General features: G+C 35.3%; 1 protein-coding gene and 1 non-coding gene across 25 annotated transcripts in view; both read left to right on the plus strand.

Annotated features, from left to right (window-relative positions):
- The window catches only part of ROBO1 (roundabout guidance receptor 1), a 1,127,179-nt gene that overhangs the window by 976,288 nt on the left and 123,344 nt on the right, over positions 1-27,547 (plus strand). For all 24 annotated transcript variants that reach the window (XM_084991649.1, XM_084991648.1, XM_021071380.2 and 21 more), the window contains one exon: positions 14,196-14,353. In XM_084991649.1, coding sequence (XP_084847775.1) covers positions 14,196-14,353 — 158 coding nt within the window. The remainder of the gene's footprint in view (positions 1-14,195; positions 14,354-27,547) is intronic.
- LOC146397810 (U6 spliceosomal RNA) lies at positions 22,736-22,842 on the plus strand. The gene has a single exon (XR_014825359.1). It is a non-coding gene; the product is annotated as a U6 spliceosomal RNA (small nuclear RNA).

Consider the following 27,547-nt stretch of genomic DNA (forward strand, 5'->3'; position numbering starts at 1 on the left):
AAAATAAAAGAAATAAAACATCAGCTTAAATTTATGATTTTAACCAAATATTGCTCAACGAAGATAATTCATTATGTTCTATATATGCTGGGCCTTAAGGGTAAGTGGCTCCTGTTGTAATAGAGGTGAGGTGCTAACTTCTTCAAAGCTGGTGACTACATTAGTGGGTTTGGGAGTTAGCCATTGAGGGAAGTGATCTTCAAGCCAGAATACCTGTACATTTCAAAAATGTGCAGGGTCTGATCGTTTTACATTTTCCAGATTCTCACCCACCCTATATATCCTTTCTAAAGCCAAGGTGCCTGAAAATGCCCTTGCTTGTGGATTCCCCTGTCTCGTCTTGGATTTTATATTTGCTTTTCTTTCACTTTATAAATGACCTCTAGAATCTTTCTAAGGCACTCAGACATCTAGAATCTTTCTAAGGTGCACCTGCAGAGGTGTAAAAACTTCAAGAGCAGCAAACACAGAAACAATTCCACAGTCCCCTAATTTTAAAACAGAGAACTGTGATTGGCTCTTCAATAAGCAATAGTAAATCTTTCGAGCATAAAAGCATATGGTATGAGGAGAAAATTGGATAGGCATTGGAATGGAAGTGGAAGTTCAAAGAGAAAAATGAATAATGTTGAATTTACAACTTAAAAGAGAGCTTATTTATATATTTATTTTAAACAACCATAACAGGTCTTTATGGTTTATCAAATGTACTTAAAAGAGCCACAGATAAGTTTTCTTTTGAATTTACTGTTTACAGCATGCCAAAAAATTTTATGTTTTACCATCACTTAAATTTTCAAATATTGGTTTTGAAGTATCAGAAGAGTATAGGGTCTTTCAAATTATTGCAGGAGATACCGATAATTTACGGATTTGTGAGGACCAAGGAATGGGCCTTCTTAGGTAGAATAGCCAACACGAAATATGTCTTTATATCTAAAAGAGTTATAACAACAACAAAAAAAGAATTACACAGGAGGAGGAGGAGGAGCTATAACTATGAACTGGTTTGGGAGGTAACTTTGGTCAGAATTTCTTATCATTGCCTCACTGGCTAGTTGTAGCTACAAAGGAACTAGATTAGCTTTGTTTATTGTGGATTGCACATGTTTTGCAGAAACTCACTTGAGATTTACGCTGAAGTTCCGGTGAAGAACTGTGGGAATAAATGTGCTCTTTATAGCAGGGATTGAACCTTCATTACAAAAAAGTTTCTATTTCCACTATCTGATATGAAAATAGATGCTATACACTCACGCAATTTAGGAATGGTTCACAATTCATCATTTTTATTTTTTTATAGAAATTTACATTGCATTGCTTCATCATGTTCGTTTTTTTGGTTTTTTTTTTTGCATCTGCTACTTCCTGAGGAAGCATAATACACTTTATATTACATAAGACACTGAGGGTTATTGATAAACATAGCAATTGTTAATAAGAATTATAAAATGATTTGCTTTTTTTTACTGATTTAATTCCTGCTACCTTAAGGCAGGGCTTGTTAACATGACTTCAGCTATCAGCGAAAAAGAGGTCTTATACTTTGTCTGCCAAAGAGTTGAAGGCTGAGTGAACTCTCCCAAGGGCAGTGTAGTTCATTAGGAAAAGGCTACTCACACAGCTACACAATTGCATGTTTGTTATGTTCCTTGGAGACTGAAAGCTGTTAGGTACTTGGCATTATTGTTCCCAAGCCCCAGACAGCCTGGGATAGGGGAAGATACAGGGAATTAACAGATCTAAAACTTATTATGTTGGGGAATGGTAACAGTGATTTAGGGCAGATTGTCACCAATTAAAGACTCCTTTGTTTAGTTGATATGTCTGTGTGTGTGTGCTGTTTAGACTTAGTTTTTTCCTGTCACTTAAATATTCCTTTCATTTGGGAAGGGTGGATGTTATAATTGGCAATCTTAATTACGCTGCACAAAGATACATTAGTGAGAGTAGTTCAGTTGGGTTTTCTTAATTTTTGTGGGGTTTTTTAAAAATATTTATTTATTTATTTATTTAGTCTTTTTAGGGCCATACTCACAGCACATGGAGGTTGTCAGGCTAGGGGTCGAATCTCAGAGCCGTGGCTGCTAGTCTGCACCACAGCCATAGCAATGGGGGATCCAAGCCACGTCTGCGACCTACACCACAGCACACGGCAACGCCGGGTCCTTAACCCACTGAGCCAGGCCAGGGATTGAACCTGTGTCCTCAGGGATACTAGTCAAATTAGTTTCTGGTGAGCCACGACGGGAACTCCTGTTTTTAAATCCAGTAACTTTTCTCTGTGTCTCTTCCCGATTACTGGAGAAGTTTTAATGGGATCATTTTAAACTGTGAGGATTTTTCTCCCTTGAGACTGATAGTATTAGACTCCCAATAAAATCTGAAAATTGCTTTTAGCCCTTCTCCTGTTTAGCTGATGGCATCTTGTGTTTGAGAGGGTTAAGAAACACCTATTTGTTTTTTTTAACAACCACTTTTGTTTCCCCAACAAATATTTTAATTAGAAAACATTCTGGTTTTTCTCAGGCACTTTAGAAAAATGTCTTTATAAAAACGAAGTATTAATTCATTGTTTGATGATCTAGTCTGACGACGTCCAGTTACTCATTTATACAATCTTGAGTCCCTTCAGTGCCTGACTTAGGTCCTCATTTACAACGAAGGAGGTGGCAGAAATGGCAGAGGTTGTACTTGGATTGCATAAATTTATGGTCTTATAAACTATGGTGATATGAGCCTGTTTTAGGCATTATCTTAAATGCTAGGAATGAAAACTACGTATTTCGTTTTGAAATAACAGTGAAAGCCGAAAGTCTTTTGAAATGGCACAAAAGTGTTCTCTTATCAACTGCCAGGTCTGACTGTCTATCTCCTAGAATGCCAGTAGTGCTAAAAGTAGAGGCTCTGGTATCCAACTGAACCCAGGTTCAAACCTGAATCCAGGGTTATCGCTTAACTAGCTACCTGCAATATAGCTAGAGGACCTAGGGGAATTTATGTAACCTCTCAGATGTCAGTTTACCATAGACCTGAATTCCTCTGCAGCACAGCCCCAGTTTGAAGAAGTGAAACTGTGTCTGTTTTATCTATTTTGCATATTGAACTTTTGTCTAAAGTTTCAATTGAACAAGGCATTCTGTGACAAAAGAAAAAAAAGAAAGAAAAAACCTGAAATAAGTGCCTTGAAAGCAGATAGACTATGTCTTGTTTATCTTATTAGCTGCTGCCTCCAAATACAATGGTTAGTATTTTTATTGAATGAATGAATAAATGAGTGAATCACAAATAAATCCTTAAAGTTTCATGATTTAGCATTTTCCCAGGAAATTTTACTCTGCTTTAGAGATTTTGTAAACTTGTGACAAATGTGAATTTTCTGATTATTCTAATTATACAAAACACTTATTATGCTATTGTTATTAAATAGTAAGTTAAGCTTAAATTATGGCAATCCTGAAAAATGCTCTAAATGTTTTGAGTTGTTTTATTCTCCGAACAAATGGACTAATCAAGTTTTTACTAATTGGCTGCAAAGTATGGATGTCAAAACATTTTTTCAGTTATTAGTGATCATATATATCATATACACCACACATATGCATACATATATAATCACATGTTTGTATATGTATATACATATATAGTCAAAATAGATTAGTTTTGTTTCAGGTTTTCAGTCAGATAAAAACAATATGCATCAAACTAAATTAAAAGTTGTTATCCTAGCATAGAGAACAGACTTGTGGTTGCCCTGGGGGAGAGGGGAGGGAGTGGGATGGACTGGGAGCTTAGGGTTAAATTTAGAATGAATAAGCAATGAGGTCCTACCATATAGCACAGGGAACTCTATCCAGTCTCTTGGGATAGACCATGATAGAAGATAATATAAGAAAGGGAAGGTATATATATGTACGATTAGATCACTTTGCTGTGCAACAGAAATTGACACAAAATTGTACATCAACTATTAAAAAATTAAATTTGTCATCCTACTAATTATAATATAGGTTCACTAATCAAGAGATATTATAACAATTGAAATTTGGAGTATAGTAGCATAAAGGTCTAAACAGGTAAAAATGAACCCTGCGTTAAATACTAAGTGGCAGAATTTGAAACCATAGTATTTTTGAATTGATAAAGTAACTTTGATATTATTCTTATACTCTCAAATAATCACATTATATATATATATAAAATTTAATAATATGGATTTCCTATGATTTCTTATTTTCTATTCTTCATCATGGGAGGATTTATTTGTAGATTGTCTTTCTGTCCTCCTATACCTTAAAAATGACCTGCTTAGTTCCTCAAATCAGAAACCTGGGTATCTTTTTGACACTTTTTTCTCATAACTTCAGCCCCTCAAGAAGTCATTTGATTTTTCCCTCCTGTATAAACTTCTTTTCCCTTTGCATCAAATTCAGTGTCATCATAATAGTATAAAAACATTATCATTTTTCCCTTAATTACTACACTAGCTTTCTAATTGGTTTCTCCACTTCAATTCTTATTTCCCTCTTCATTTCCTTCACAGAATCTCTAAAATGAATATTTAAATATGATAATTCCAGCTCTGCTTAAAAGCACTGAAGTAGCTTCGCTTGGGAATTAAAAGCTGCCCCTCCATTAGGACAGTTGTGCACAGCATGTCTGGCCCTTCCTTCTTCTGCCAACCTGTCCCACTAAGCAGAGTCTGAGTCTTTGAAGGTTCTTTCTTCAACCTGGATTATCTCTTCTGACTGCAATGCACTTCCTTAGGATAAGTTCTACTCATTGTTCAGGCTTCAGGTTCGCTGTTATTTAAGTTATGTTCCTCATTGGTTTCTCACACAGCAATCCTGTCCTTTTCCTTCACAGCATGTATCATGATTATACTTGTTTATCTGTCTGTGTGTCTATTTGAATATTGCCTGTCTCCTCTGCATACCTTGTACACCATGACTTGTGCTGATTTTTGCACTATTTCAGGTATAATGCCTTGCATACTGAAGGTGTATTGTAAATATTTATGCACCGAATGTCTACTATGTCTTAGGCATTGTTTTAGGCACTAGATAGAGCGATAAAAACAAACTTCTTCTCATGGAGCTGACATATGAATGCAAAAAGTCAAATAATAAATAGATAAGTATATTCCTTTGATCAAGGACTATATTGGTGCAGGGCACTAAATAGAAAGTTGGGTTTTATAAAAGAAAGAACACATGTCTCTCTTGCCCCAATCAGGGTCCCATACCTCAGATATCCTCATTTTGTCAGTGTTTTTTTAACCCTGCCAGGCTACTTCTGTATGTGACTTTTGCGCTGGCACTTAGAAACCCTCATCAATGGCATTCTTTGTCCTCCTTTCCATTTGTACTGGCAGCTGAGAAATTTGGCAATTCCTTGCATAGTGACTAATAGTAATACTTCTTTACAGATGTAATGCACCATATAAATGGCAGGTCCTGTACAAACACTAAATAATTAGCCTTCGTAATAACCCTAGCAAGATAGAGTGTAAAATTCTCTGTTTTGCATGGAAATAACTGAGCCATTGTGAATATACCTACTAAAATCACAGTATCATGGAGGGATATGGGTGGTGATTCTGAAATTCCTGACTTATATTTTCTGACCCCTAAAAGGATATTATCTACAAATAATACTCTATGAAAGGGTGTTTTACAAATGCTGCATTTCTCTTTAATAAATCCATGTAATTTATAAAGTGTGTAAAATTCAAATGTCTAGTAAGCTACTGACATCTTTAAGTGAGAACATATGATTTTAGCAACCTGACTAACGTTGGCAGTACATGTTTTATGATCACCCAGATTTCAAGTCTGCTGAATATTAAGTATTTAAGTGTTGATCCTTATTGATGTATGCCATTTTTTGGAATGCAGTGAGGGTTTTACTTAAATCTAGTATCCCAAACTTACCTCCCCTTTGTCTTGATGACTCAGTGCCAGTATTAAACACTAGCATGTACCTTGCATTGTTGTGGCATACGTGATACCTGAAGAGAAATAATGAAACCAGGAAACATGGACTGCAGATAGCCATGAGGGATTTTCTTAATCTTTTGTGTTAAGATCTATATGCTTTGGGAGCTAGCTAAGAAAGTATATCAAAAGGGCCTTATAACTATGTCATTGTGCTGTCCATGTTTCTGCAAAATGGGAATGTGGTTTAGGCTTGGACCTGGAAGTAGTTCTAATCATTACAAAAGCAAAGACGACTTGTCCCCATTGCTGCAGCCCAGCAGAACACAGAAGCATGCAAGTGTGTTTAAGCCTGTTCCTCTATCATATGTTGTTTAAAACAAAAAAATAAATTGGTATTAATTATTTCACTTTGGCAATAACTTCTCTATTTGCAGCACTCTGAATTCATTACTAGTGAAGACTGAGTGATGTTTGACATTCATCCATACTGTGTTACTTTTTCAGAATGTTTAAGTTTTGGGGGAAAAAAAAATGCTGCTTTTGTAGGGTAGAGCCTAAGGGTTTGTGAATCTTCCAAAGCTGTAGTAGTTGAGAAAATAAGTGCTTTTACCAAGCATATTTTCTTCCAGGATCTTAACCAAAGCATAATTTAAAGTTTATGGTTGCATGCCATAAAAAACACAAGTAGAAGATGATGTAATTATGGAAGAGCATTCATAGATATATTTTGTCAATTTTTTTTTGTCTTTTTGCCTATTTAAGGGCCACACCCACAGCATATGGAGGTTCCCAGGCTAGGGGTTGAATTGGAGCTACAGCTGCCAGCCTAAGCCACAGCCGCATCTGCAATCTATACCACAGCTCACGGCAACGCCGGATCCTTAACCCGAATGAGGCCAGGGACTGAACCTGCGTCTTCATGGATGCTAGTCGGGTTGTCAGGTTCACTAACCACTGAGCCATGACAGGAACTGCTCGAATTTTTTAAAAGGTGAATATGTACCTTTTAGGAAACAAACATGATTAAATCATAACCTTATACAGAATGGATATGTGCATACATCATTTTAAAAATCAAATGCCTTGAAAGTTCCCTTCATGGTGCAGTGGAAACTAATCCAACTAGAATCCATGAGGATGTGGGTTCAACCCCTGATCTCATTCAGTGGGTTGGGGATCTGGCATTGCCATGAGCTGTGATGAGCTCGCAGATGTGGCTCGGATCCCCCCCCTTTCTTGCCAGCTGCAGCTCTGATTTGAACTGTAGCCTGAGAACATCCATGTGCTGTGGTTGTGGCCCTAAAAAGCAAAAGGGTAAAAAATAAAAATTAAAAAATCAAATGCCTTAGCTTTAGAAAGTGATGCTATAAGATAGGTAATACTTCATGAAGAATAATTTCATAGGTTATCATTTTGGCTTTTTTTAATTGGTTAAAATATCTTTCTGTACATTCTGTCTTTTTGTCGGAATGCTTTTAAAAGCTTGGAATTATGACTTTAAGAAATGTTAAAGAGTTTTGAAAACATTTGTACCCCAGATAACACTTCACTCTTCTGGGTAATGCTGTGGGCTTAAAAAGTAGGAATGCAAATAGTCATAAGGCCGTTTTGATATACTTTCTTAGCTAGCTCCCAAAGCAATATAGATCTTAATACAAAATGATCTGAAGTAAACCTTATTGTATTAGCATTTCCTGACAAGGTGAAGATTAGTGTTGCTTCTTGACTAGCTCAACCATTTATGCAAACTGTACTGAAAGAAAAACATAGAAGTTATAGCATAGGTGCCAAGCATAAAGTATAATATGGTCAATACAGATGTGTTAAATAAAAGAAAGATAGTTATTTTAGTTGGATATTTTTAGTGAAGTATAGTTGATTTACAGTGTTGTGCCAATTTTCTCTGTACAGCAAAGTGACCCAGTCATACATGCATATAATATACATATGTGTGTGTGTGTATATAGATATAGATACATAGATTCCCTTTCCTATATTAAAATACAGCTATTTTGACATTAAATGACATTTACCTGTGTTAGCATGTAAGTGGGCACTTACAGAACCAGAAATATCACGGAAGTGAGTAATAAATCCTCTAGTCAAAGTTAAAGAGTAAGTGATCAGTGATTTTGAAAGTAATTGAAATGGTACATTGTAACTGAGGCAGGCTGTCTCTGAATACTTGTAAAGATGTCTTTGGGAATAAACCTCTTCGTTTACTTTCTCTTCAGTTATGCCCTCTTTTTAAGGGTTTCATTCATTTTTCCACCTTTCCCCTGTCCACAGCTTACTACAATTTATTGCAGGGTTTCATTCACAAAATAGTCTTTTTAAATAGAAAAAATATTCAAAAAAAAATTCCCAGGACTGCATATTATCTTCCTCAAGATATTTTTCCCAAGATACCCATTTCTAATTAAAATGTACATACTTAATTAAAACACTTATTGTGCAGCTTTCTCAGTTATTTTGTCATTGAAATGAAAGAAGAATCATAATAAGAACACCACATATGTAACTTAAGTGATAGTTTTGAATTCTCAGCATGCCACTGAAAATCTGTGTTGGCTTCGTCCAAACGTGGAAAATCTGAGAAAATCCGAGAATACAGAATACATTCAAAGACAGAAATTTGAGGAAGTTCCCATGTGGCACAGTGGGTTAAGGATCCAGCATTGCTGCAACTGTGGTGCAGGTCACAGCGCTAGTGCAGATTTGATCCCTGGCCCAGGAACTTCCATATGCCATATATGCGGCCAAAAAAAAAAAAAAAAAGATGGACATTTGAGTATCAAGAGGGATATTTCTCACTCAACTCTTATTCCTTTTTTTTTTTTCTCTCGGTCTTTTTAGGGCCGCACCTGCAGCATGAGGAAGTCCCAGGCTAGAGATCTAATCGGAGCTGTTGCTGCCGGCCCACGCCACAGCCACAGCAATGCCGGGTCTGAGCCGCATCTGCGACCTACACCACAGGTGACAGCAATACCAAATCCTTAACCCACTGAGCAAGGCCAGGGATCTAACTGCAACCTCATGGTTCCTAGTCAGATTCATTTCCGTTGCGCGGGAACTCCACTCAACTCTTGTTCTAGTGGAAAGAGGCTGGAGTATTAATTATAATAATAGCCATGTATGTAGAATTGTGACCATGGTGTTAAGGCCAGATAGATGGGCAAGTTGATAGAAAGTGTCCTTGATGGACTCTGCAGTGATCTAGCTCTTCCCCCAAGTCTTTACAAAGTCCTGATTCATTAATAAAGTCACTTTCTCATATCCTTGTTATGAGCATTAAATGAGTGGATTCTTGCTATGATTCCTTAGATAGTAAATGTTCAATAAACTTTGGCCATTGCTAGCATTATTATACTGCTAACAGTATTGTTATTATTACTTCTATAACGTGCTTCTGTCTCCCTGAGGAGGCTTAGATTATCAATTTCTAAAAAAAAAATTTTGGATCCCACATCTCCTAGGCCCCTACCTACACCCAGTTTCTGTGATTCATGAAGCCAGAGTATTATATAGTTAACAGATGTTCACCACACCACATGATAAGGGAACAAAATTAATTTTTGGAGCATTTGAGCCTTACCAAAATTGGGTAGTCATGAGACTGTAGTGCGTTGATGTACAATCACTGGTAAGTCAAACCTTCTGCAGTAATGGAGTGGATTTGTTGGAAATATAATAGCTTAGATAGAAAAATTGCATTTTATGGTAAAATGATGACATGATTAAAAAAAAGTTTTTTAAAGAGCACTGTCTTGGAAATCAGGACACTGATGGTTTCTTCTGTTCTCTTCCTGGCAAGTAACCCAGATTAGTAACCAAGTTGGGACTCTTGCCTTTAAAATTTGTAGGATGGATTAGATGTCAAAGACCCCTGGTGTTCTATAATTTTGTTTCATTCAGTTCTAAAATTTCCCACAGTGCTCTTAAAAAGTGTGCTACAAATGTTAAATTAAAATCTCCGGAGTTCCTGTCGTGGCACAGTGGAAAGGAATCCGACTAGGAACCATGAGGTTATGAGTTCCATCCCTGACCTCACTCAGTGGATTAAGGATCCTGTGTTGCCGTGAGCTGTGGTGTGGGTCGCAGATGTGGCTTGGATCCTGTGTTTCTGTGGCTGTGGTATAGGCTGGTGGCTGTAGCTCTGATTAGACCCCCAGCCTGGGACCCTCCATATGCTGTGGGTGTGGCCCTAAAAAGCAAAAAAAAAAAAAAAAAGAAAAAAAACTCTGTTACACTTGAAACTATTTCTGTTTAACTAATTTTTTACTTTGCCCTGTCTTTTCAATATTACCCAAATAGGTTGCAAAGTGCTGATTTCTAGAATCCTTTTCTGAAAACATGTTTTAGTTATTCCAGGAATTATATTATAGTTGGGGAATGGCATTCAGAAACACAAATGATTTTATGTTTTGTTATGTTGTAAAGTATAAACTTTAGCTGACTTTTTTTTAGACAGAAACCTTCCAGGAGATTCAAAGATTCAATGACGCTTATGTTTTATTTCTAATTTAACAGAATGAAAAAAAGTGAAAAGAAACATAAAACAATTACATAAATATGGAAGAAATATACTATTAGGATGAACTGTGATATAACAACTTTTTAGAAGATCTACATGGACACATTATATATGTTATTTTCTCTCTTTTAATAATAAATCTTCTTTTCAAAAGTTAGTTCCATATTTTAGAATTTCATACTACTCAGATCAAGAAATATTCAAAAATATACACTTTGATTAATAGAGATGATAGGGAAGAAAAGGAAAGTTGTTTTTTAAGGATCTGTATTTGATGATACTTATGGATACTGCTTGCTTTTCTGTCAAGATACTGCCAATCATTTGAATTCAATTTTTATTTTAATTACTTAAATATACAGATGAATTAAGAAAATTGGATAATTTAACTAAAAGTTCATATCACTTTATAATATGACACATACTATTTTTCCCCAAAAGGAAATGTTCAGGACAAGTATGAGAAGAAAAAGTTGCTTTTGTAGAAGAAAGAAAAAAACCTTAAATTCATAAGTTTATGCAGGGTTGCCTGTAGCCATAGGCAGTGCTGGAGTTTTATGCTTTACAGCTGCAAAAATAATTATATGAGCTTATCTAAGCAACAATCTTTAATGGATTACGTTTTGTTAGCTTTTCATTATATACTGTAAAAATTCAAATAACATAGTAAAAGGAAAAAACTTTGATTTATCTGACTTAGACCTTTGATATTTTTGAAAGACATTTTATTATTCATTGGTTTATTTGAGATATAATCTCAATTTGTAAATAAGATACAGTATTACCAAGTTGGTTTTAAGCTCAAAGCAGAAAAGTTGTGCAAATTATTTATTTTTATTTGAAAAGTATTTCACTTTTGCATGTTTCAAAGGTGTTAAACCTTTTCAGAGGTGTTACCTTAGATTAATAATGTGATCCAGCAAAAGCACATACTGTTTGTTAAGATCAATTCATTTGCTTTTTCTGTAAACCTTACATTTTATTTGTGGTACATTCTTAACACCAGATAGCAATGTAAATTCATAAATGATGGAAGTCTCTATACTCTGTTCTTTTACAATGTGCTAATGGTAGCTGCAGTTTTCAGTTCAAGTTTATCTTTGTGTCAATGTATTTTATTAACAAATAGTATATGTATTGAAGTTAGACTTACAACAGTGTTGCATGATCCTGTTTTCTTTTCTTTTTCCTTTTACTGTTCTTTCCAAAGATGAGGACACAAGCCTCCTCTTTGAAGTGGTATTTTCCAAGTGTTAATATAGCCATGCTGTATCCAAGTTTTCTTAATATATAGATTAAAAAACAATTTTGCCTGAGTGGATATTAAGGCTTACTCAGATGTAGTCACACACTTAGTTACATAGAGGAAAGAAGTAGAGAATTGCAAAAGAAAAGTTTAGGATTTTGAAAGCTTCTAAGCTTATTTGAGGTTTTGAAACCAAAATTTAAGGGTAACTTTTAAAATCATAAGTTTTCTATATCGTAGTACTTTATCTGTTAAAGTGTTTTTAAATGCCATTGGAAAGGATAGACATCCATGCTAGTAGAAAACTGTAGTATCAGATATTCAATTCAAAAGATTTTAAAAGATAAGTAATATTTTTCATTTCAAATCTATGCACTTAATATATCAATGAACATTTTAAGTATCAGATTAGATTACTAAAATTGTTTGCCTTTTATTACACACGGGGTAGGGACTGGGCTGGGAGAAAGTGACATTTCTAGACTGTATTGAAGTACACATCTCCATGCCTGCTTTGTAAATATGGAAACAGAGGTATTAAGAAATGTGTTTGAGGAGTTCCCATCGTGGCTCAGCAGTAACAAACCCAACTAAGGTCCATGAGGACGTGGGTTTGATCCCTGACCTCACTCAGTGGTTCAGGATACCACGTTGCCGTGAGTTGTGGTGTAGGTCGAAGACGTGTCTCGGGTCTGGTGTTGCTGTGGCTGGGATGTAGGCCATCGGCTGTAGCTCCTATTAGACCCCTATGGGAAGCTCCATATGCTGAGGGTGTGGCCCTTTTAAAAAAGACAAAAAAAAAAAAAAGAAAAAAGAAATGTGTTCGAGATTACCTACCAAGTGAACAACAGAGCTGTGATTTAAGACTAACTGATGCCAAATCATTCTTGATTTTCTTGATGACAAGGAACTGAGGACAATTTTACTGTACGAGTTATTTTTGAAATACGTGTTTGGTTTATTTTCCACATTTTATTCCAGTAGTCAAAAAGTGAATAATACTGCTTTATAGTTTGTGAGTATTACATTAGTATCCAATTGAGATTATAGTCATGAATTGTTTCCTTCTCTTAAAGACATGGTTAATAATATAAATGGGTTAATTATCTCCCTCATTCTGAGTAGTTTTGAGGATTAAGTGAAATAATCTATACCCACCCCCAAATCCACAAAATACAAAAAGTACAGAACATACAAAGTGACCTTGGTAGCAATGCTGCTCAATCATTGGTGTCTTTTTTTTTTTTTTTTTTTTTTTTTTTTTTTTTTTTTTTTTGTCTTTTTGTCTTTTTGTCTTTTTAGGGCTGCACTAGCAGCATATGGAGGTTCCCAGGCTAGGGGTCTAATAGGAGCTACAGCTGCTGGCCTACACCACAGCAACGTGGGATCCAAGCCACGTCTGCGACCTATATACCACAGCTCTTGACAACACCAGCTCACCAAAGCCAGATCCTTAACCCACTGAGTGAGGCCAGGGATTGAGCTCATAACCTCATGGTTCCTAGTCAGATTCGTTTCCACCGTGCCATGATGGGAACTCCAATCATTGGTGTCTTTTAGCCCTGCCCTCCCTCAGTGATAATGAAAAAACAGTATTTTGAATTTAGTCACTTTGCAAATATAGCTAAAGTTTTTATAATGGGGTATTTAAATTGTAGTGATTGTATTCTCTTATACACTAATTTGAAATGTCTTTAGAATATCTCTCAATCAAACGCTGGTTTGGAAGTATATTTACTTTTATTATTTTTGTTTAAGCATATATAATTCCTTTCATAGTAGAAAGCATCATCCCAACATGTCATGTAAGTAAAGGAAGGGTTTGGTTATATTCATTAGCACATAGATGGGAAAATGTGAGCAGGAGTTCCTGTTGTGGCTCAGGAGTAATGAACCTGACTAGTATCTATGAGGGCGTAGGTTCGATCCCTGGCCTCGCTCAGTGGGTTGAAGGATCCTGTGTTGCTGTGAGCTGTGGTGTAGGTCGCAGACGGGGCTCGCATCTGGCGTTGCTGTGGCTGTGGCGTAGGCCAGTGGCTATAGCTCTGATTCAAGCCCTAACCTGGGAACCTCCATATGCCGTGGGTGCAGCCCTAAAAATACAAAAAAAAAAAAAAAAAAAAAAAAAAGGAAAGAAAGAAAGAAAAAAAAAAAGAAAGAAAAGAAAAGATGCAAGCAGCGGGCATAGAAAAAATGCAAGTTAGAAATAAGCCAAGCACTGTCTGTAAGGGCACGAAGCAGCAAAATACACTTGCCCACTGGTCTATGAAGAACATCAAATTATCTCTGTTGTGAGCTTAGGGCTAGATATCATTATTAAATTGCATATGTCTGTAAGTAGATATAGATTTTCCAAGATGTATTGAGATAGCTGTTGGTAATGGTTTATTATAATAAATGCCTCTTTTGCTGAAGTTCAGAGATAAGGACTGTATATATCACTATTGAATGTAATGATTTAATCTTGTTCCTGCAGTACTGCGGGATGACTTCAGACAAAATCCGTCCGATGTCATGGTGGCAGTGGGAGAGCCTGCAGTGATGGAATGCCAGCCTCCACGAGGCCATCCTGAGCCCACCATTTCGTGGAAGAAAGATGGCTCTCCACTGGATGATAAAGATGAAAGAATAACTGTGAGTATTTAATTTAGCAGTGGGGAACATTTATAAACGTAACTGTATATATCTTCATGAAAGAGAAAGAGAAAAAAGTAAGTAGGTTCTTTTAACTACAGAAGTGCAATCTCACATTTCCCATTCTTCTTTTAAAATAAATGTATCTCAATTCTCCCTGTGTTGACATAAAAATAAATGAGGAAAATGCATGTTGTTTAGCTTGCAGTTCCTGAAAGAAAACTATAATTTCTATGTTAATGTCTTAGAGTTAACACTTTTAGGTATGGTGTAATTATTTTCATCCCTCAGGGCCTATCACATTTCCAGGTGTTACAGTAAAAAATTACAAATAAAATTCAGTAATATGTTATATTTTCAGAAGCCTTCCTAAAGCTCTTCAGAATTTTTATCTCTTTCTCCTTTTTAAACTGCTTTTCTGTTCGGTAGGGTATTGTTTCTGAAAAATGAAATCTCATTGTGAATGATGGTTAGTGATGAATTGATCTCATTCCAAAATAAAATAATGTGACCAGATTACTGGATTTCACAATCCTGTTGTGATAGAGGTAGAGAAGTATGCTATCTGTAGTAAGTAATTATGCATTTTCTTTTTGGCAATAGCTATTTCATGAGACTTCTCATTTCTATTCCCATTTAGGTACTAAAATCCCTAAATAACTGAACTCTCTTTGCTTCTATGATTGTACAATATTCTCCTTAACTGTTGTCTCTGTTTTGCACATAGTCTGTTATCTGTTGTGAATTTATTGGCCAAGATTTAAAATTTCCCAGGAGAATGTGTGTGCAAGGAGAAGGTCACTGTTAAAGTTGCAGAAGAACAAAGTTACAACAGAGACTACATAATCTTGATAAATGCTTGCACTATTCCTGAGCAACCAGTTAGCAGATTAGTATGAAAATTAAATAGTGAAAAAAAAGAAAAAAAAAAAAGTTTTGGTGTACCAGGTTTTAGAGACCTTGAAAGAAACCAGGCATTTTTCCTACACTGATCGGAATTAGAATGAGTCTCTCAAAGACTTTTTTTTTAATTGTAATAATTGAGGTGAGAAGGACCTTGTTCTCCTTTTAAGAGGTACTGAAAAGCCACATAGCAAAGTGAACTGTATGTGAAAACATTGACTTGGGAAATAGAATCAAGAGCACAGAGAGAGAGACTCCAGGACCAAATGCTTCCCCCGTTAGTGATAACAGGTTCATTTTAGACATATGCACAATTAACATAATATTTTTCCCTTTAAAAACATACTTCAGTGATTCGATGACCATTATCTGTAATTCCCACTTTCTTGCCCTAGTGATCCAAACTCATCGAAACCATTATTATCTATTGCCTCCATTATATATTTCCTGATTATCTATTTGTGTTTAATACAAATTAATGATTAAATTCTCAGCATGGAGATGCAGCATCAAACAGAAATCAGTGAGTGCCCCTCTGGGGTTTATATTCTGTGATTAAATGTGCAGATATAACCAAGATAGATAGTATAACATATAGTATGTTAGACTACAGTAAGTCCTATAGAAAAATATGGAGTTCCCGTCATGACTCAGTGGCTAACGAACCTGACTAGTATCCATGAGGACGTGTGTTCAATCCCTGGCCTCGCTCAGTGGGTTAAGGAGCCAGCGTTGCCGTAAACTGTGGTGTAGGTCACAGACGCAGCTCCAATTTCATGTGGCTGTGGCTGTGGCGTAGGCTGGCAGCTACAGCTCCGATTAGACCCCTAGCCTGGGAACCTTCATATACCATGGGTGCGGCCCTAAAAAGACAAAAGGCAAGGAAAAAAAAAAAAGAAAGAAAAGAAAAGAAAGAAAAATAATGAAGAGGTAGACATATTAATTAGCATGGGGGTAGAATTTAAATTTTAAATAGAATGACCAGAAATCCTTTCATATAAAGATGTTAAAAAAATTAATGGGTGAGGGAACTATATAGGTATCTGAATAAAGAATGTTGTAAGCAGGAGTTTCTGTTGTGGCTCAGTGGAGATGAACCCGACCAGTATCCATGAGGATGCGGGTTTGATCCCTGGCCTTGCTCAGTGGTTAACTATCCACCATTGTTGTGAGCTTCGGTATAGTTCGCAGACGCAGCTCAGATTTGGCATGACTGTGGTTGTGGAGTAGGCCAGCAACTGTAGCTCTGATTCAACCTCTAGCCTGGGATCTTACATATGCCATAACTGTGGCCCTGAAAAAAAAAAAAAAAAAAAAAAAAGTTCTAAGCAGACAAAACAGTAAATTCAAAAACTTGAAGGCAGGGTATACCTCTAACATTCCAAAAAAAAAAAAAAAAAAAGTCAGTGTGGATTGAGCAGAGTGAGCAAAGGGGGGATGTGTAGGAGATAGCATAGAAGGTGACAACTCACCAGACTGTGTAGGACCTAAGAGACCTTGTAAGAAGTTTGGCTTTTCCTCTGAGCAAGGTATAAAGCATCAGAGGTTTCTTAGCAGAATTCTCCATTCTCTGAAGTATACAGTAAAGGGTGATAATGACAGACCAGTGGGGTGAGGGGACCAGTGGGGGCTTTTGCAGTAATCCAAGCAAAATAGAAATAGTGACATGGAGCAGAGTCTTAGGAGGGAGTTGACGAGGAGAGGTTATATTCTGGATCTGCTGTGAAGCCGTAGTCAATAGAATTTCTAACAGATTGGATGTGGCTTGTGAGAAAAAGAAATGGCTTACTTTAATCAATTGATCTGAGAAACTGAAAAGGTGGAGATGCCACTGACAGAGATGCCATTAATTGTAGGAGGAGAAGATTGGGGGTGGGAGGTGTCAGGAGTTCAGTGTTAAGACCCTGCAATTTTGAAATTCTTATTAGATATCCAAGTATAAATGTCAAACAGGCAGTTGCTGGAGAAAACTTGGAGTTGTCGTAGACATAACACGTAGCCATTATTATGCATCCTTCCCCACTCTGGGCAAATGAAGACTTCCCAGCTTCCTTGCTACAGAGCAGAGCTATTTGGCTGGTTCAGCTTCCTGATCTATGAGTGAAAATTCAAGACATTAAATGCTAGTGAGTGAGCCTCCAGCACTCTCTCTCTTTACTATATGGCAACCAAGGAGGACACACATTCCAGGTAGTGCTGCAACACAGAGGATACCTCAAGAGCCGGGGTCCCAACCCCACACCTCTTGTCTTTCCACAGTGGGCATGCAGAATGAATGAGAAGTAAAGTTTTATTGTATTAAGTCACAGAGAATTTCTTACCATAAGACTGATGTAGCCTATTCTGATGAATATGGGAGTCATCAGCATGTACATATTATTTAAAAACAGGAGGCTGAAACCACCAAGGGAGTGATTATACATAGAAAGGAAAAGAGGTCCATTGTTTAGCTCTTGGGACAAGAGGCAGAAAGAGCAGTGGAGACTGTCAGTGAGACAAGAGGCAGAAAGAGCAGTGGAGACCATCAGTGAGAAAGGAGGAAAACCCGAAGGGCAGCCAAGTGAAGGTACTGTTGTAAGGAGGTGCAATGACTGTGTCTGTTGCAGCTGGCAGATCAAGTAATGTAAGGATTGAGGACTGACCATTGGGATTGACAACTTGGTGGTCAGTCATTAATGACCTTGACAAGAGCAGTTTCAGTGGAATAGTGGGGTTAAAATGCACTGAATTGATTCAAGAGAAATCAATTGATTCAAGATTGAAATCAGACACTTCAGAATTGTATAGACAGTTCTTTCTCCATTGGAGTTAATACAATAGTTAAAAAATAAAAGTGGTTGTAGTCTTACATTTTGAAAAGTCATAGTTAAAGGTTTTGTTTTGTGTGTGAACATGTGTATATGTGCATTTTTGTAACATTAACAGTTTAAAACTGCTATGGTAAATAAGATTTTTTAAAAATTCTTGAAACTTCCTGTTATATCATGTATTAAATTAGAAATATATGTTATGGTTTTTGCCACCATGTTTAACTTATTGTAGGATTTTCATTTATCTTTTGCTGTCTAGTAGATGCTACCCTATAAATAAAGGACACCAATTCTCCCACACTGTAGAAGTTAGAGTCAATATAAGAACCACCTCCTATAAGAATCAAATGAAAAAAATTTAAAGTTGCAATAATCTATGACTATGAAACAATGCCAAGTCGTTAATGTATAAATAATTTAAAAATCATTTAAATGCTGCCAAAATGATGATCCACGATATTGTTCCGTATGCTAGGAAGTTGTAACATCTGAAACTTTTGCTATTTCTAAGACCATCTGTGTGTTTTGTGTAAATTTTGACTGTTAAACTGATAAAACACTAGAGGTAAAAAGCACATTTTTACAAGCAGGGATGTGAATAGATTAAAAATCAGCAGTGTGGGTTCAAAATGACTGCTCTTATTTAGATCGTGATTGTTTTTGTTTGATTTTCTTCCTTTAGGGAAAACTAAAATTGAGTAATTAAAACAAAAACTTAGAAACAGAATGCCTGACATTGTTTCTAACTCTTTTTTTCTTTTCAGTAAAAGTTGAAAGTAAATTCTTAAAACTTTTTGGTTATTAGGTATTTTATGTGATTTTTCCTTCCTAAGCTTTGTTTCAAATGATTGTTTTCTTTTCCATTGTTAATGTACTTTGCCAAATGTGTTGAGTACAGACGAACAGGAGATTAAAGCACATAATATCTTTATGAAAGGCAAGTGAAGATTGCACGGTTATTGCTACAGTTTGGGTTATAGGAATTTCTAGAGTTCTTTAATGTGGTGGCTTTCTTTGTTGCAATTTGAAAGTATGACTCTCCCAGCTGTGAGAACAAAGACACACCCTACCCAAAAAAAAGGAAATATGTAATTGAATTGTAGCTGCACCTGTATTTTTTGATGTTCTTAAGTCATTTCTTTTTACATTGACCTGTATTCTGAGCCAATTTTTAGATCTATGATGATTATAAACCAGAAATATATAAAAAGCATTTTCTTATTTTGCTACCTCAGAGGAGACTCTTTTATAACTTTCTTGGCATGTGTTTCTTAGAATAATATGAAGGAGGACTTAGATGATGTTTGTCCATAGTATTCTTTCTTTCTTTTCTTTTTTTTCTATATCTGAGTATTTATATTTAGAATGAGGAATAGAATTAGTTTAACTGGCAGGCTGGATTAAATAGATTTACTTCATATGTCTGAGCCTTAGTCATAACCATTATTATTAATAAATGAAGTTTTCTCATAGAGATGAATCAGAAGACCAAAGACATTTTTTGATGTAGGATACCGTTTAGGTGTACTTTATTAAAAAGTGATATATTGATTTAATTTCATTACATTTTGGAACTATTGTACTTAAATGCAATTTTATTTTGTAACAATAAAAAACAGAATAAGATTGGGAAATCAATTAATATCAAATTTTGAGAAAAAAATTATGTTCAATAAAAAAACTAAAATTGCCCTTGAGTTAAAGAAGGTAAACATAGTTGAAAACATAACACAAATAATTTCCTAGATCACAAAAGACTTAATTATGTATAAAGATTGTCAGTTGCAGGATTATGTTGAGTAAAAGCTATGTAGACCAAAAACAAAACAACAACCACCACAACAAAAAACCCAAGAAAATTTTTAGCATGATTTTGGGTTTCTGAATGGAGTGCATCATTGTTGGTAGAAAAAAAGAGAAATTTACTAGTGTCAAAACATTGTGAAAAGATATTACACTTATTTGAAAATTTGCTATTTATTTTCTATTTGATGACCTGGGTAACTTTAATATTATTACCTTAGTGAAAATTTAAGTATGTTATAAATCAGCCTAGTTTTGGATGGTTGCACAATTGCACAATTGTACAAGATCTGAGGCATCAGTTTCCCCTATCCTTTTTTTTTTTTTTTGGTTCTCTCTGAAATGAACATCCTCCTGGTGGTAGCTATAGGAATTGCAGGCATAAAGACAAGAAATAGCCCATCTCATTGAAGATATAAATACATCTTACTTAATTCATTTATGGGCCTAAAAACAAAAGTATTCATACTTTAAAATGTTAAGGTATCCAGTAGTACATAGGTCTAACTAATGAGTCAAGGTCAACTATTATGGTTTATTTCAAGATATGATACATTGGAATAGCAAAGTGATATTATTTTAACAAAACAAAATGATAGTTGTCTATATTTGTATACCAGAGATGATAGTTTATGACTAGGAATTAAATCATTTTATTTGAGTTAGAAAATCAATATTTATAGGGACAATAGTAAATTCTAAATACATGGAACATAGTAAATAAGCCATAAATATTTATGGAGTGTTATAACTCCTCTTCTTAAGTCTATCATGAAAACAAATTGAAAAAGTAACTGCTCTATTTTTTAATCAACCCTGAAATTTTTCTGAAAAATGTGTCAAGTTTTGGAAATTGTTACTGTAGGGATACCAACAATTTACTGATCTGCCATAGTAATAACGATATCTCGTGTATTGAGCATGTACATGTACTGGAAAGTTTAGATCATCTCATTTAATCCCCTTTAAAGCTCAATTCATAAGCCGTTTTCTTTCGGTGATGGCACACTTATACCCATCAATTCAGTCTTCTGGAGAAGAGGATGATGATGATGGTGTGGAGGAGGAAGAGGATGGCGATATTAAACACTTAATGGAGTATTTATTATGTGTCAGGCCCTACTCTAAGAACTTTACATGTGTTGACCCACTTTATCTTGATATCAGCCCTGTTATAAAAATACTAAAATTTCACTAGGGCAGTGGTTAACTCCAAATTGGCTGTGAAAACACCTGTCTTTTGTTTACTGATAATATTTCTTATTATTCCTGTAAAATTTGATGTGTGTGTGTGTATGTACATACATATACATATATATATACACACACACACATATACATATATGTGTGGACTCTGATTTGTTATCAATACAAATTTCAACTCAGTAATTCTTTGTTTCCACTAAATGTTATTTTTAAGCTTGTAAGGGCCTGAAGAAATTAGTTTACACAGTGGAAGCTGTCTTGAAAGTTAGTTTGGTACATTTGGGAACTAGTTCGTATTATATCAGTACTAAAAACTGTAAATAATAAAGATCTATAAAATGTGAAGTTTAGTAGTTTCACAAAAGATGGCACAGAAATGGTCACATTCGGCCAAGGGTTATAGTTTGACCAAAGACTATAGTTCAGATAAACTAAAATTATTTATTCTGGACACAAGAGGTCTTACCTCAGGTGATAGTAGGAGCTTTTCTAAAGAGAATGATAAACGACTGTTCACCACCCAGCATTTGGGAAAGATTTATACCAAAAGGGAATGAATCAGAGAATGATTCAACTGACTGTACTTTATAGTTAATTGTATAAATTGTGGATTATCTAGGTTCTAATACTGTCAGCTATACACATGTTAAAAATTAAGTGATTGCGAGGATTATATAAATGAATGCAAAATTGTCCAAAAAGATTGATGTTGTATCTTTGCCATTTTGTATAAATGCAATAAAATATTGTAAAAACTAGCATAATAACAATACAGAGTAAATGGTAAGATCTGCCAGGGCTCAATTTTGATATTCTAGAGTAAATTTTCTCAAAATAATCTTTGTCATTGATCCTGAATTATTTCATTTTAGTACTTAAAAGAGGAGTTTAAAAGACATTTATCTTCTAATGAAATTCTTAACTTTTAAGCTAAAAATTAGAGATGAATACATACTTTTTCCATCCTGTTTGTATGTGGATTTTTGACAAACATTTTTGAGTGACTTATTCTTTGAGATAAGCTGTGCCTTGAATTTTTTATTCTTTTCCCTCATGTCCTCAAAGTGGCATGCTATAAATATTCCATATGCCTTAAAGGTATTTTGTTGCTTAATTGAAAAAACAATCTGGATTATGAGAGAATACTTTTATTGTAAGTTATTTATTACCATCAGACTGTAGTCTAGCCAGAAACTCTTTTATTATCAGTTTCATTTACTTATCGCATAACTCTATGTGGATTTTATTCATTCTCCTTTGAAAAATGTGGACAGAATTCCACAGCATTCTATGTGTTTTAATATGATGAACATGGCTATTTAGTTGCCCTTTCTTAAGTTTTTACTTAGACAAAATGACCAGCCATCCTGGTGTGCAGGAAAACCTGGTTTCACCCCTATCCTGGTGTTAGCACTGCCAATCCCTAGTCCCAGGAAAATAACCCTCAGTTCTGGGAAAACTGGGACAGTTGGTTACCCTAAGCCTAGACAGTTTAAAGGAACTGATTTATAAATGAATGAGAAATTATATACGTACGAGGTAAGCAAAATGTAGTTCAAATATGAGTTGTATCTATATCATTTCTCTCACATGCAAGTTAAAGATTTGAAAAATCAGTAGTGAAATTAGAAAGATTCAGTTACAATTAAAAAATTATTTAGTGCTCGCTTCGGCAGCACATATACTAAAATTGGAACGATACAGAGAAGATTAGCATGGCCCCTGCGCAAGGATGACACGCAAATTCGTGAAGCGTTCCATATTTTTTGACCCCCTTGCTGTACAGTGGGAAAATAAAAAATTATTTAAAAACAAACAAAAAAAATTATTTAACACTTCCCATTCCCATTCTAAAAGGTACAATTGTTAGAATGCAGTGTGTCATCAGTTCTTTTTCCAGTCCTTTTCTGTTTCCTCTGTGTCTTTGTAGGTTTCTTTGATTTCCCTTGTTGGTGTGATATTTTGGTAAAAAGCAGCTGACTCACATCCCATCCAAATCCCCAGTGTCCTCCAGATCCTTCATAAATTTGGCATTCAGCCCTCTCCTTGCCAATTGCTTCCTTTCCCCCCAATTCCCACATGTCTCCTTCCTAAGCCATCTGCTCCTCCTCCCTTCCTTCGATTAGTGCTTTCCTCTGGTCTCCCAACTTCTTTCATTGTTCAATGTCTGTTGCTTCCTTTTCCCCTCTGTTCCCCTACAGGAAATCAACATGCTTAATGCAGCTGATGTCATTGAGCCCCTTTTCCCTGAGAAGTTAAATTTGTGTTCCTGCAAAATAAATATGTAGTTCTGTTGTGTGAAGGTCGAAGGAAACTGAAGTAGTGAATCAAAATGTTTTTTTCTGTCCATCTTACCTAAAGAGTAATGCATATTATATCTCTTATCATTTTTTAAAGAATAAAAATTTTATTCTTGATTTAAGTATAAATTAATATACATTATAATATGAATAATCGGATTGAGAAGAGTTAAGAAGTAAATTTATGTTTTATCCCACTTAATTTTTAAGTTTCATCATTGAAATACAGTGGATTAGTAAAATTAAACATAGTCTTATACATTATAAGACCACCTTATAACTTTAGGTTTTTAACACTTATTAAATACATGATTGTATGGACGTTTGATCTCTATAAATTTTTTTGTTTCCATCTATAAAATGAATTGTCTAATAATACCTATATTGGTTTACAATGTCCTTTTGGGAGTCCAGTGAGAAAATGCATGTTAAATGTAGTTTTAAATGATGACACACTGCGTACGTGTTAGTAATCGGCATTCTGGTTATTATTGTTCTTAGTATACCTGCCTGAACTCTGGATGTATTTAGCAATCAAAAACTTGATGGAATAAGAAAATCAGGAACTATCTATGCCATAGCAATTTCAACTTGTCCAAATAAGCAAGAATACCATATATGTAAATGAAAATGGATCCAGCATTTATATCTCATCTAAATTTCTGTTTATGTCTGATTCACAACTGTGAGAAAATCATTTTCTACAGAATCACCATGGGTATTTAGTGTAGGTGACTATTATGAGTAAGTAAGATTTAAGACTGCTACCGATATTAGGCAATTAATTTGAATCCTATGTACACCCTTATTGTGAAATGCAGTATTAAACTGGAGATTCCGAAAGAGCATTAAGCCTTAATGCCCTAAGGTATCTGCTCTGCATAATAAATTGACTTTCCTCCCATGCATCTAGAACAGTTCTAGTTTTGTACAGTTCTTAAGGGGATTGAGAAATGCTGTGATTCAGATGAGGTGTGCTGGTTGAGAAAGGCTGGTTTATCTTCCTAAGGAACATAGTGAACCTTTCCAAAAACTTATAAATCTATTTAAATAATTAAACATGCACTCATCATGTTTGGACACTGAAAATAGAAAAAAGAAAGCCAAGCTTCTCAGACCTATCTGTGAAGACCAAGTATTCTTTTGAAAAGATTGTAATAAAGTAAGGCTTTCTTGGTTCTAGCAAAAAAATTAGTGTAGATGAGTATATAGTTATAATTCCAGTGAGTATTTGATTGTTGCTCTAGATTTTCATGATTTGTGTACTAGCTGTACATTTCAGAACTTAGATACCAAGTATTTGCAGTAACACATTATGAGGGTTTTTGCATATCCAATTCCCTCTGCCTGGAAAGTTTTGACACCAACACCCACTTTGTCTAACTCACTCATTTTCAAGTTCCAACTTAAAGGCAGCTTCTTCAGAGGAGTCTTCTGTAAAACCCTACTCTGCACGTCCACCTTAGATCTATCTTCATGTTACCTGTTCCTTTTCCTTCTGCTAAGTGTTTCTCTTTTAATCTGCTTCAAATCATTATTTATATATTACTATCTAATATACATAAGACACTTAAGGGCCGGCTGTATGCTCTGTGTCTGTCTTATGCTTAGAGCTCAATACATATTGCTTGAGAAATGTTAAATGAATGAAATGTAAATCAAAACAATGTCTTCTAGCATCCCCAGAGCTGAAAAGATACTAATTTGCACATACTTGATTGTATTTCCATAGGCACTTATATATTTATTTTCTTTACCCCCCATAGATTAGAAAGAAGATGTTATCCACACTGTTTCTTTTTTCTTTTTTTACAATTATTATTATTATTTTTAATAGCTATTTCCCCAATACAGTTTTTTTCTACTGTACAGCTTGGTGACCCAGTTATACATACATGTACACATTCTATTTTCACACATTATCATTGACTTAACAGTAAGAGAAGGAGGAGCTATTACACAGGTTAATTATGTGAATAAATAGATTTCTGTAAGTGTGACTTACAGATACTCACAGAATGTTAGGGAGGTGATGACTTGAGAGATTGGAAATGGGCAAGCTCCTTTTTTTTTTAATGGAAGTACCTGGGCCAGGGATTGAATCCAAGCCATCTGCAGCAATGCCAGATCCTTTAAACTACTGTGTCGGGTGGAGATTGAACCCATGCTTCCACAGCGAACCGAGCCACTTGCAGTCAGATTCTTAACCCACTGTGCCATAGCAGGAACTCCTAAGTCCCTTCATTTTTAAGAAAAAAAAAGGGAAGCCAGGGGAGTTCATTTGTCCTGAGTCACTTAATGGATCTGTATTATGAGTCACAATTAAGAGCCAAACCTCTCAATGTCAGTTCTGGTTTTTCCCATGACAACCTAGACCTGATCAACCCTTCTCAAACAACACTTAAATTTAAGGTGTTTCCTAACAAAAAACCCACAGGTAAAGTGTTTTACTGGATTCATGTCATTTAATTTTGCTGCTTGTTTTTGTTTGTTTCATAGTATTTTTTAAATTTTATTGAAGTATAGTTGATTTACAAGGTTGTGATAGTTTACAACAAAGTGCCTGTACAACAAAGTGACTCAGTCATACATATACATACGTCCATTCTCTTTCAGATTCTTTTCCCACATAAATTATCGCAGATTACTGGGTAGGGTTCTCTGTGCTAAACTTTGCTGCTTGTTTTCTGGCCTGAATCAATATTTCTTATCTTAGGGCCAGTTATAGAATGTATTATTTTCAGTATTTTCCGTTATTATTTTCAGTTGTTTATCCACTGGGTACAAATGTGGCATTGCGTCAATTTGATTAATAATTCTGTACACATTTTTGCTTTATCAAGGATGCTTTTTAAAACATATCTAAAATCATCTTAAGTAATTGACTATCTGAGGTTATCTCAGGATCTTACCCAAAAAATAAAAATAAATTACAACAATTTAGTAGTAACTTAAGCTTAACTTACAGCCACCTTGGGAAAGTCTGAAGCTCCTTTCTGAAACTGCGTTAATAACTTGGTCAGGTCTCTTAGTTGTTGAAAATATATCTTCTTTGACTATTAATTAGCCTCATAATGAGGAGCAGTAAGAGCGTTTTGAGGACTTATAATACAGCCTCACTGTTGGGTGTTGTTTTAAGTACTCCTGTCTTGATTCCCAGCTAATGTTCATTCTGCATTGCTGTAAATAACATGGAGAGGTGAGAGACCAGAGATGTTTAACCTCAGAATGGAAAATAACTCTTTTGAGTTATTTTGTGGGACAACACTGATAAAACTGGTTTGATCAGTATTTTTAAGTGGATGTCAAATATAGGAGTCTCCAACTATGTGACGTATACTTTTAGGGGAGTGTAATTCATAGTCTGCATGCCCGTTTTTGTCTGGGTCCCTTGAGACACCTAGTTGTAATTCCTAATAAAATCCTTATAAGTCCATGTAAAATGACTCAAGTACCACAGAGAGGGTACAATTATGTTTAGATGCAGAGATAAAGTAGGAGAGGCTAAAGAGAGCCAGATTAAACATCTTCTAGTTTAACATATAATCTTTGGTGACTTCAGGAAACACTATAACATTTTTAAGTTTCCTCTAAGAAGTATAGTGAACTTCCATATGAGTGAAAGTCCTAACATATGTGAAAAATCAGAATACTCTTGAATGGTTTTGGTATTGTACAATGTTGATTTTTTTTCATCCTGCTTTAACACAAAGCAACACACATGTTGATTGCCAGTGCTCTTTTAAATCACTTGAGATGATTCTGACCTTCTGATTTTTTTTTTCCAAATAGGTTTTCTTCAAAACAGTTTAGAATATTTTTCCAAAATCTAGTCTCATGCAAATGTTAGTTTTAGGAGTGCCTAGCAGACTGGCCTAAGCCGCCTTCTCTGTGGAATTCTGCCAACTCCTGAAATTCCCTGGGCCAGCACCTGATGTGGATATATGATACTGCATCCATGATCCCTCAGAGCAGATCTTCCAGAAAGCAGACAGCATCTCAGAAGCTTGAGTCATCAGCTAAAAACCAGTTATACTCCATAATTCAAAGTAATAATCAATACGGTATACTACCAAAAGTAGTATAACTACAAAAAGAACACACATGGTCAGAGACAGAGCTCATAATAGGAATTTCCAATTAGCTTAATGCCCTCATTTAGATAGCTGACT

The sequence above is a fragment of the Sus scrofa genome, chromosome 13 (genome assembly GCF_054392235.1).
Source record: "Sus scrofa isolate SSC_HxYL_T2T_F1_AM1 chromosome 13, Sscrofa_HxYL_maternal_Yorkshire_Landrace_v2.0, whole genome shotgun sequence".
NCBI lineage: Eukaryota > Metazoa > Chordata > Mammalia > Artiodactyla > Suidae > Sus > Sus scrofa.